This window comes from Parasteatoda tepidariorum, chromosome 1 (assembly GCF_982258835.1).
Source record: "Parasteatoda tepidariorum strain Cologne lab strain chromosome 1, Ptep-v5.0, whole genome shotgun sequence".
NCBI classification, from domain to species: domain Eukaryota; kingdom Metazoa; phylum Arthropoda; class Arachnida; order Araneae; family Theridiidae; genus Parasteatoda; species Parasteatoda tepidariorum.
The window spans coordinates 97,809,353-97,821,611 of NC_141755.1; the positions used below are offsets into that span (position 1 = coordinate 97,809,353).

At 33.9% G+C, this 12,259-nt stretch overlaps 1 protein-coding gene across 2 annotated transcripts in view; it reads left to right on the forward strand.

Annotated features, from left to right (window-relative positions):
- LOC107442393 (immunomodulatory peroxidase) overlaps nt 1-12,259 on the forward strand; it is a 35,838-nt gene that overhangs the window by 10,101 nt on the left and 13,478 nt on the right. For both annotated transcript variants that reach the window (XM_087169543.1, XM_087169545.1), the window contains exons 2-9: nt 1,027-1,217; nt 2,752-2,884; nt 4,239-4,459; nt 4,574-4,747; nt 5,801-5,956; nt 7,378-7,482; nt 9,916-10,029; nt 10,105-10,240. In XM_087169543.1, the coding sequence (XP_087025669.1) occupies nt 1,027-1,217; nt 2,752-2,884; nt 4,239-4,459; nt 4,574-4,747; nt 5,801-5,956; nt 7,378-7,482; nt 9,916-10,029; nt 10,105-10,240 (1,230 nt within the window). The remainder of the gene's footprint in view (nt 1-1,026; nt 1,218-2,751; nt 2,885-4,238; nt 4,460-4,573; nt 4,748-5,800; nt 5,957-7,377; nt 7,483-9,915; nt 10,030-10,104; nt 10,241-12,259) is intronic.

Here is a 12,259-nt window from a genome sequence, read left to right on the forward strand (position 1 = left end):
ACTTTGTATTCATTGAAAAATTAATATTATAAATATTAATTTCTCCTGTATAAATAAATATATTTTTCAAAATTAATTTTTAAAAACTAATTTGTGGTGTTCTGTGTTGGCCAGAAATAAACGGTAAATATTTTATTTTTTAACCGTCGTTGAACAGCCGATCCAATTTTTTGGGTTTACGACCACTAATGTTCAACTCCGCAACCTTGTAATTTTGAACCCTATCCAGAAGACAAGGGAGCTCCTGGATCAAGTATTGGGAGAAATTTGCCTTCGTGGAGGACTTCTTGATGGAACTAACCCGCATTTGAGTTTCATGGAGTGGAAAACCACGAAAATCTCTCATGATTAGCCTGACGGCAAGGGAACTCTAACCTATGATCCGTCTACCACTGAGGATATTCCCTGAATTAAAATTCTCTACCAATAAATCGATTAAGAAACTCTTCGATTTACAAAACTACAATTAAATACATACTTTTAAGGATTTGAATGGGGTACGGCGAGCGCAAATGAGTGTTACCCGATAACAATGACTGGGTTAGCAAGTCTTTCCATTCTAAGACGCTTCCCTATAGGTTTCATATTTTTTGAGGGTGGAGAAAAATAAAAGATGCATGAAAGCATTTTTTTTTTCTGAAATAAATGTAGCAGACCGAATTTATTTTCAATTTCAGGATTAGAAAGAAGAAGAAAAATTACTTTTCTGATACGAAAGTTCATTTTAAAGCATTTCGATCACATTTTGTAATTTAATTTCTATTATTGAAGTAGGGATATTTTTTATTCCCCATTAGGAATTTCACACATTTTAGATTTGAAAAAAAATTATAGGAATTATAGGATACTAACCCTCAAACATAGAGAAACATTTATGTAAGGAATACCGGCCAATGGCACTTCAGCTTTAAAAAAAACATCAGTGATTGCATTTGAAACTCCTCTAAACCTCCTGTGAAGTGATTGCCTAAATTTTCATGTTTCAATAATGTTCCTATAAAATTGAAAATAAATTTGATTCAACAGGTTCATGATTATTCAGTTGTGTGTGTGCGTCAGAGGCCAATCCTTCAATCCGAGGCCACTGAGTGAAAGAGGGCGACAAACACCTGCTGCAGTCGTTTTGCCCAGAAGCCTCTCCCCAACTTCTGTCCAACAAGCTTTCAGCAGAGCTCAAGAAATCATCTCATCTCGACGCTCCACACTAAGTGGGAGAAGTAAGTTTTTATATGCATAATCTGATACAGGCTCTTCTTTACCAACCCAGAAGACGAGCGATTAAATGTCTAAGTGGCCGGGTCACGTTATGGGTGGAAAATTACATGACTATTCGTGGGAAGGGAGACTGGCGTTGACGTGATTTTAGATAATTGCTGAAAATTTTGCCTTTAAGCAAGTTATTTTTTTCTTTACTTCTATTTAATAATTTATTTTATTATAATCTCAAGATATTATTTTCAACATTATTTTCAAAAGTGTTTCTTAGTTCTAAAAGATTTCAAAATTTTTTATCTAAATAAAAGAAATTGCTGTTTAATAGAAAGCAGGGCAATTTACTGATTTTTTAAAAAACTGATTTACTGACAAACTAGCCTTCTTTTGATTTTTAGCCCTCATTTCCTTTACTTCCTATAATTAGCTAGGGGATATGATCCACTGAGAAGTGAGGATATTCTAATGCCAGCACTAAGGTCGATGCGAACAGAATTCGAAGCGATCAGTCCTGGATCACATGATTCGAAGCAGCGCTCTACCTTCTGAGCAACCGTGACTCCTTGGAAAAGGTTCTCGTAATCAGTTAGCGTTTCTAAAAGAGATGAGATGGAAAAAGCCGGTTCTGGGCCAGTGGTGCCGAGTTGAGTTGTTTGTCTCCTGTTGCTGAGCTCAGTTGAGTTGTTTCCCCTGCTGTTGAGCTGAGTTGTTTCTCTACTGCTACTTAGTTGAGTTGTTTATTTCCTGCTGCCGAGTTCAGTTGAGTTCCTTCCATCCTGCTGCTGAGTTAAGTGGAGTTGTTTCCCTCCTGCTGCTGAGTTGAGTTGTTTCTCTCCTGCTGCCGAGTTGAGTTGAGCTATTCCTCTTCTGCTGCTGAGTTTAGTTTCGAGCAGGCGGGAAGCAACTCAACTCATCAGTAGGAGAAGAAACAACTCAACTTAGCTGTAGGAGGGAAACAACACCACTCTACTCGGCAGCAGGATGGAAGGAACTTAACTCAGGAGGGAAACAACGCAACTCAACTCTTCACCACTGACCCAGAACCGGCTTTTTCCATCTACTCAGGTGCCACAGTTCCCTTGGCAACTGAAAGTAAATGTCATATCTTATGCTGATAATAAGTGAGGTTGATGATACGAATTTAATAAGTCTTATTTTGTTTGTTGATGCAGTGCCTAACTAAATTTGTATAATACTTTGTCTAATAATAACTTAATTAGATTTTAATTGAGTGCAAAGCAACTGCTCTTTAAATTTTCACTTAATAGAATTATTGAAATCTATTTGAATGTGCAAGTATCAATGAATTAGTTCCAAGTAATTATCCGTCAAATTATTATGAATTAGTTCCAATTTAAAAAGAGGACACACATATAAAGGAACAAATTATAGTAATTTTAATTGAATGTCAATGCAAGAGATCTTCTCCAAGTTCTACTATATATTCAATACGAAGCAAAATTTTGTTTAAAAAATGCATGTCCGGAAACGCGAAGGATATGCTATTATTGAATATTTCATGATTTTTATTTTCTAAAGGGCGGACGTTCGATCCCCGAAGAAACGTTCCTTCAGCTCGTCATCAACGTTTCCAAGGTATTCAGGGCCGTGCTCTGCAGTCAGAAAATGTGCAAGAAAACTTTGAAGAAGCCACAAGGGTTTTGCTCAACGAGTAAGCTTTTTTAAAAAAAATTTTATTTTCATTGGAATATTACACCGCTCTATGATTCTTCTACATAGTTCAATAAAAATTCGCTCTTATTGAAAGACGCACTTCAACCAGCAGATCATTTTCTTGAGCAACCTATACACTTAAATAAAATAGGTGTTCCTAAGTTATTCAACTCCCCGACTTTACACACTAAAATAGGTGTTCCAAAGTTATGCAATTCCCCAACTTTACACACTTTCTCCCCCTCTGTTACCTTATGGCAGTGTTTCCCAAACTTATGACTTTTGTCTACCCTTTCTAAATTTTTCGTAACGCTGTGTACCACTAATAAGTTTGATATTGTTTTTGCTGTGATAAAAAAAAATGCACAAAAGTTAAAAATCAACTGGCTGTTTACACCACTAATTATTAAGTGTTAACTCTGCAAAAAATACTTTATCGTAAATTTTCATGGCTATAATTGTTTTTAATTAAATTTTTTTTTAAATTTTCGTTTGATGCAAGATATTTCGCATAAGAACGCGCACCCCCGCTTAACTGTTCCCGTACCGATGGGGGTACGCGTACCGCACTTTGGTAAACACTGCCTTATGGTATCCTAAAATTTAGCTTTTCCCTCTTGTCAATATTTTCCCCAGAAGTCAATATTTTTTCACTTCTGACTAAGACGTACTGACGTGGGGAAAGAACCTACTTTTCTGAAAACATGGCAACGGATAGAGGAAAAGTGTGGAGTATGGGGAAATCGAGTAGCTTTGAGACAACTTTTCTATTTACAAGAGTATAATAACTATTAATTTATTGATAAATGAGGGATAAATCTCCTGAACTTTAAAGTTTTTCTGACTCAGTATGACGACATCTCAAAGTCTTTACAATTAATCTCACAGTGGAGTGATTGTAAGAGTAGACCACCGAATTCAAACATCACTGCCGTCGTTCAGTGAGCGGATGGTGACCCATTTACTTGATCAGTTTGCGAAGAGACTAAGGGTTTGTGTAATCGGCTAAAAAATCGACGATAGCTAACTAACAACAAGGGCCTCTAAGAGAACGCTCCTGTCCTGCGAAGCTTGTAATTTTTCAATTTCTGAAAGATCACATTCCTTTTTTTTTTTGGCCAAAATTTTTAAATTTTAATTTTTTTCCAAATGGGGACATGGAAATTTCCCTTCTGTACAACTGCTGTGCCGGTTGTGCAGTACGAAAAAAATTTTATCATCATTTTCCGAATCACTATAGTTTATCTGAAAATCAAAGTATGATGGAGAAAAAAAAATCAATCTAGTTTTTCACTGGATTCAACCTCATATTTCAGGATATTATTAAACCACAATTATCTTTTTCATTGCAGTTACAATCTGACCCCGGAACAGATTATGTTCGGTCTGACTGATATCCGCAATATGCTCCCGGGAAATGATGTCGCAAGTTGTGAGTCTCAGTTTAATTTCACCTGTAATCCAAACTCTCGATACAGAACCTTCGACGGAAGCTGCAATAATTTGCGAAACCCTTCCTGGGGTATGGCAGCAGCCTGCTTTGAAAGGCTTGTAGATCCAGACTATGCAGACGGTAAATCTTTCTTTTTCTCTCTCCATAGTTGTTACATTACTGCACTATAGGTGGATGAATGAAATAATATTGCTTAAATAAACTAATTATTCATTTTTCATCTTTTATTTTCAGGCACTGCGGCCAAAAGAGTGTCATTGTCAGGAAGTCCATTACCTCCACCTCGTACTATTTCCTTAGAAATCCATGAACATCTGGACAACCCTACAGATTATGTGACTCATATGTTTATGGTGTATGGTCAATTCCTTGACCATGACATATCGTTGGCTCCCCTCAGCCAAGGACGTAAGGATTGATTATTTTTTTTCTCTTTCCTTTTTATTGGCTAATTACTTTTAAAAGTTACTATTTGATAATCTTAAAAAGAATTCCATGGAAAAAATCAGAAGAACCACCAAGTTTTTTCTATGGATCCGCCTTCCAACGAAGAAACCAACTCGAAAATTAACTAAACATCAATAAGAATATGGCAATTTTTACGCTTTTAAACGAATAATTACATTGTTTCAAATTACTATTTCTCCATTAATTTTGCTGATACGTACATAATTCATTTTTTTATATTTCAAATTGTATCGATTACCAAAATTAAATATGCATAAGAATTCATAATAGTATGGCGATTATTTACGGTTTTCTTAAAAAAGTAATTAATATTTCTCCATTTATTTTGATTTCTGGAGCGTAGCTTATTTTTTTTTAATTAAAATAATAACATATATCTAAAATTAATTAAACAATATTTGCGTCAATTACAGTAAAGCGATAATACGTCTTCTAAATTAAAAAAAAAAGTACCAATTCTCCACTAATCGTATTTTATTGAATAACTTACTTTTTTTATTTCAATATTTGATATTACCAAAATTAATCAAGCATCATTGGCGTCATTAATAGTATGGCAATTTTTTAAGTTTGTCTGAAATAAATAAGTATTATTTCTCCATCAATTTTGTATTTTTAGCCCACCTTTCCACCTTACTTTATTTTTTTTACCATTGATTTTAAATTGTTTAGTTTTATCGATGCACGATTTTAATACATAACAATGAGTAAAATAAACACGTGGTTTCAGACAGTTTTAGAAATACTAATTCAGTGACGTTGTCTACCAAATTTCACTTCCATTAAGTTTATCTGTCTTTACAAATAATTTAAGAACGTGCAATAAACTTCTTTTTTTTATTAAGCTAGCAGTCATCAATGTTCAGTCATCAGTGAATTTTAGAATCTGGAGTGACTAAAATGACCCCTTTCACCCACTGTCTGAATTACGGGACGCTAGCATTCTGGAAAGAGACAGATAAACTTTTATTGATGAGTGTTTTCTTCTTACAGCAAACAACCAGCCTTTGGAATGTTGTCCAGTGAACGAAGACGACCCTCCCCAATGCGACCCAATCCTCCTTGGAAGTGATGACCCATTCTTCGGTTCCCTTGGAATTGATTGCTTAAGCAACGTACGATCTGCTATGTGTTCCACTTGCTCACTTGGTAAATGATGCACTTTGTTTATTATTAATTTGATGATTTTTGCAAGACAAACAAGGACGACTTTAAATACGTCCCAATAAATGTTAAACGATTTGAAATGTGTAGTTCAGATACAATTTTTTTTATATAGTGTATAGAACATTCTTGGTGTTTAATTATGCCGGGATTTAAACTTGATCCTACACAACTTTGGTATGAAGCAGTTACCCCATTATTTGGCATCAAGATACACGAATTTTTTTTACAGTGCACACTAAGAACTCTCATTGGTTCTTGGTGTAAAGTAGTTGACACCATTTTTGGTGTTATAATACACTCAATTGTTTTACAGTGTATCAATTATTAAATATACTACGTTTCAATTTTTCTCCAAAGTAGGTTGAACTTACGGGAAAAACCACTGACTGAATTAAACACTAAATGTAGTTTATCTAATTAAATACTGCTTATTTCAATAATTCAATCTATTTAATTGCCGCAAAGAAAAGAACGTATTCTCTATGGATTTAAGTAGTACTGTTCGCGATGCTTACAAATCATCTTTTTATTCTCAGCCCTCCCAAATGAGTGAGTCTATCAGATTAGTCGTCTCTAGTTTTTTTCTCATCTGAGTAGAGCAGTTGAATCCTCTGATATAAACAAGATACCTGGGTTCGTATACCAGTGAGACGAAAACCGCACCCAGCTCGCACCGACCACAATGCTGACGTAAAATATTCTCAGTGGTAGGGTTAGAAGACGCCCGGTGACTGAGTGGTAGCGCTTCTCGCTCCCTTACCACAGGTCCTGGGTTCGATCCTCAGGGCCGGGCAAGGTTGACTCAGCCTTTCATTCCTTCAGTGGGTCGATAAATGAGTACCAAGCATGCTTGGGAACTAAACACTGGAGGTTTCGCGTTCGGATGACCACCTGACCGGAACATCTGCTCCATCACCCCAGAGCCCAAGGTCAAGAAAACTGAGATGGGCACAGTAGGCCTTGGCCCTCTATGGGCTGTCGCGCCACTGACTTTAGTTTTTAGGTAAGGTTAGAATCCCCTTGCCGTCAGGCTAACAGTTGGAGGTTTTCGTGGTTTTCTTCTCCATGAAAAACAAATACGGGTTAGTTCCATCAAAAAGTCCTCCATGAAGGCAAATTTCTCCCAATATTTGATCCCGGATTTCTCTTGTCTTCTGGATTGGGTTCAAAATTACAAGGTTAAGGAGTTGAACATTGGTAGTCGTAAGCTCAAATTTGGGTCGGCTGTTCAACGACGGTTATAAAAGATCAATTATTTGGTTAACCTTTTCACTGTTTATAAATCTCAGGATTGTGAAGAATAGTGACTCCATCTTTATGTTGCTATTTTTAACACATATGTTGATTAAAGAGGAATACTCAGGATTGCTTTTTTTAACACGAAATTAATTACCTAATTTCAGGACCCAGACAACAAACGAATCAGGTAACATCATACATAGATGCCTCTCATATTTACGCATTAAACCAAAATCTATCTTCTGCACTGAGGAATAACGATGGATCAGGTAAGACTTTACTTTTACGAATATGTCAATGTATGAATTCTTTAAATTGCCAAAATCGACCGGCAAAGTATGGAATAATTAATTATTTTTCACATTGCTCAGAAATTCTAAGAAATTACTGTTTACAAACCTGAAAAGTATGAAACTATGTCATTCTTTTGGATGACTATTGAAAAAAATTGCAGATATTCTTCTTAGGCAAATAATTCTCACACACGTTACAAATCCTTGTGCCTCATATCCAAACTTTTAAAAAAAATCATCAAAATTGGAAATATAATTGTTAAATAAGTAAGAAAAGAAACATTGTTTTGAAAGTTTTTAATAGTTAAGAAACATTTGGAAAAAAAAAGCATATGAAACATTACAAGGAAAACATACGTTTTGCTAATTGATCTAAAAAAAACCAAACTCAGTCATTTTTTTTTATTATATACTTAAAACAAAAGAAAAAGGCAGTCTCAATAGTTTCCTTTAGCGAGTTTGACGTTGCTGTTTACGTTATTATTTTAAGAATAGTTTTAAATAGGCTAAAACCTAATTTTTTATTATTTTTTATTATATGCACTGTTGGAGATTCGTCAATCAACAGTTATCTGATTTATAAACAAGCTCTTTTAGACATAACACATTAATACATTTTACAATTCTTACTTGTAAAATATGCTGGTAAGGAATATTAAGTTGTTTGAAATTACATAGTCATAGACCTCGAATAGAGGCAGTGGCAAATTTTAGAGGTATTTGTTAAGGATTAGAAGAAAGATCCCTGGAGATATTGCCATAGGGAAACTGGAACAATAATAAACTTTCACTAAATTTGTCTTTTCTCCCTTTTTGACTCATTCCTTTTCGAATTTTATATTGTTTATTTTTCCTTTTAAAAGGTTCATTGTTCACTTTGAACTGTTTATTGTTCTTCCTGCTCCTTGGTGATGCTGTGAACTGTTATAGTAATGGATTAACATAAACAGCGGTGAACTGTCAAAGTAATAAATTAAGTCATAGTTGCACGAGACTTGTAATTGTAGAGACAAATATAATAGGTTATTACTAGAGCCCGGATTTTGATGACCTAAAAAATCTCTACTAATGCCCTTAAAAAGTGCAAAAAATGCCCTTAAAAAGAGCAAAAAATGCCCTTAAAAATGCAAAAATTGCTCAAAAAATGCCGTAAATATAGTAAAAATATTGAATTAAACAAATGCTTTGCTCTTTAAAATTATTATGAGTCATTTAAAAAATATAAAACAATGCAATACTTGTTCTACGTTCATTAAAGTTTGAAAATATGTTTTATATCCTAAAATAACAAGAAAAAAAGGAAAATATATTGACACCAAAATATTTTTATTTTGTATAGAAACTTTAATGGATATAACAACTTCCATCTCATAATATTACTAAATATCAGAATTACATTGGATTATTAAATGTTTTTTGATAATTTGAAATGTAAACGAGCGTCTCTTGTCTGAAAGTAAATTTTCATTCCTGCAGAAGCTTCTTTCAACGTCTACTGATGTTATAGGTGTGTACTTGAAAAAGACGGTCTCACTTACTGACAATTCTTCTTCAATTTGAAAAGATTTTGCTTCACCTGTTAATATCCTATAGATTTTCTTCATTGTTTGGAAGCCAGTGTAATAATGAAAATTGATAAAAAATAATAAAAATTGGAAAAATTAACAAAAAACTTTAAAAAATGCATTAAAATGCAAAATACGCCCAAAAATTTAAAGAAAAATGCCCTATAAATCTAAAAAAATGCTCTAAAAGACAAAAAATGTCCAAAAATGCAAATGTCATCAAAATCCGGGCCTTAGTTATTACCCATTGGCAAAATGGGTGTTGTTTTGGTTCGATGGCGTGCGCACCTTATTTGAACGTCATCACACATTTCAAGAGTAGTGAAAAGTGTTCAAGAGTAAAAGTAAACAGTGCGCATGCGTAAATTTTGTATGCGTTGCTATGGCGACCGCTGCTGTTTGATAATTTTTTTCAGAATTTTTTTTTCACTTTTAATTTTGTTATGCATTAAGTTGGTGAGTTTATTTTTGAGATGTGGGACCAGAGAGATCCCATAAATACTTCTTGAGTTGTGAATAAAAGAGAATTTCATCATTTGATCGATAATTTTGTTTTTATTGTTTTAATCAAGAATCAGAAATTCTAACCTACAGTTCAAACTGGATCATTTTCAATACTAATTTAGAAAATATCACAAATAAAGAGGGTAAAAAAAATTAGACAACTTTTTTGCCAATGTATAACCTGTGATAGCCTTTCGGCTATCCCAACTTCTCTTTTTTTAATTGATTTTGAAAATTAAAGAAATTTCAATGATGAACTTTTTTCTCTTTGATCTAAGTAACTGCAAGTAAGCGCAAATTACTTTTCATTTATTTTTTGTTTATATTACAATTGTTTTAGGGACCATGCGATTTGAAAATTCCAGAGAAGGTGGGGAACTTCTACCTCCTAGCGCTAATCCCAACGAAGACTTCTGTAGTTTTCAAGACCCAAATCTAAACTGCTTCGAAACAGGTATCGTATTGTAATAGATTCATTGAAATTAGAAGTTATTATTGTTTGTACCATTTCTGTTATATATTTCCTTAGGAGATCAGCGATCCAATCAGCATCCCGCTCTCACTTCTATGCATACTCTGTTTCTAAGGGAACATAACAGAATCGCCAGAAGTCTAAGAAACCTCAACAGAGACTGGGATGGAGAGAGAATTTACCAAGAGACCAGGTAAACCTTTGTTTTTTTTTAAATTAGGAGTAATAACCGCTATAGTCATGGTAAGCACCAGTAAGCGATGGATATCGAACCTGATTGGCTGATGAATCGTGGTATGATTCGGCAACCAGCATCCAGGTGTGACGTCGCTTATTGGTACCCAATTAAATCTGATCTAAAAAAGGATTCAATGTGATAATAAACGAAGTATAAAAGCTGTAACGTATTACGCCATTTTATTTACATACAACCAGCTGATTTCAGAGGTCTTCTTCTAGAGCTGTAAGTACCCTATTTTTAAGACTCTACGTCTACACTGATACAAGTATTCGTTTGAGTAATTACAGGAATTGTCCCAAGTGAGCTATAAGCTATCTTACGGAGTTATGATAATAAAGCACCAGACTGCTTCCATGGAAAATAGTTTAAATCGTAATTACGAGACAGAGAGTTTATTTTAAACGAAGAACATATCAAATGGAATTGGGAATGTTAGGTTAGATCAGGGGTTTCCAACTCATATGAGACCGCTGCAAGTAAAAACACCAGTCAAATGGCTGGCCTAAACTTTATCAAAATTTTATATGGGATTCTTTTACGTTTGAAGGAACGTTGAATATTTCGGTCAGATTTTTTATCAAGTTGTACAAAACAAAAGTATTGAATTACAAATCAAAATAAGAAGTAGATTTTTAAAAATATTTTATTGCATATTGAAAAATTCTGGCCACAAAATTTACAAATGTAAATAATTTCGTCCAAAATGAGTGGTTTCAAAAAGTTAAAGCGGAGAATTTCTTCGAGAAAATTTCTAATACACACATGCTAAATTATGTTCACAAAATACAAAAAACGAAATAAAAAAAAGAGCAACATACACGATTATTTGTGTATTTGAATAAATATTTTCTTGAAGGCAAAACCTGCGAAATAAATTTTTTTGCACCGTTGGTATGTTAAATTTCACATAAACGAAGAAATTCGTTGTTTTTTTTAACGAAAGAAAAGTATTTTAAACCCATCTAGAGTTTTTACGAAAATTGTCCGCAAAAAATGACAAATAATAGATATATTTTGCTTCGCGGGCCGCCAGTTGGTAACCACTGGGTTAGATTATCTGTTCTTCAATGGTTCACGTTAGAATGTCATTTGGGCTAGCCTTCGTCTGTAAATAAATAATCTTTGTATTCTTGTATTCCTTCATCATTCTTGTTTATTAAAAGAGCCCAACATTAACAATAGAATGCAACAATATCGTGCCTACCCTAGCAGCAAAATAACTTGGACTCTCATTGGACCAATATTCACGAATCTTGGCTCATCAATAAGATTTCAAAAAGCTTTTATCTTCCGATATTGGCCCAAAATAGAATAGTCTGATTCGAAAGATATTTCACAGCCACTTTACAACCAATATCGGCCTTATATAGAGTTGTCAGATTTATCCGATATTTTATATTCATTATTCAGCCACTATAGGGCCTATATTGTCGGACTGTAGGTCGATATTGGTCCCTTTGTGCATGTTCATATAGGACCCATATTGTGCCAATTTTGGGCCAAGATAAACAATTTTGAGTCAAATTGAGGCCAAGGTAAAATTGTTGCTAGTAGTAACAAATATTTTTTTTTTAGGAACAGGAATATTTTGCCATCTTCCAGTTTTTAGACCACTTACGGGGGGGAAAACATTTAAAGCTTAAGTTCGGAAGCTTTCCTTACACTTTTTTATTGAAGGGGTAACATAAGTTTTTTAAAAAAATTCAAAAAAATCTTTTTTTTTTTTTTACTTAAGAACAGCATATTACGAATAATTTTAGCAAGTTTTAAACTCAATAAAACCTCATTGAAAGAAAAAGAAGCTGTGAGCAAGCAAGAAATGCAAGATTTTTTTTTCAATCAAAAGAATGGATTCTGAAACTGGCATCTTTCTGAAAAGGAAAAAAAATGGGGCATAAGCTAGTTAATATCAATTTATCATAAAGAATAAGGACAAATGGAAGTATTTAAAAATCAGTAATCAGAAACCGA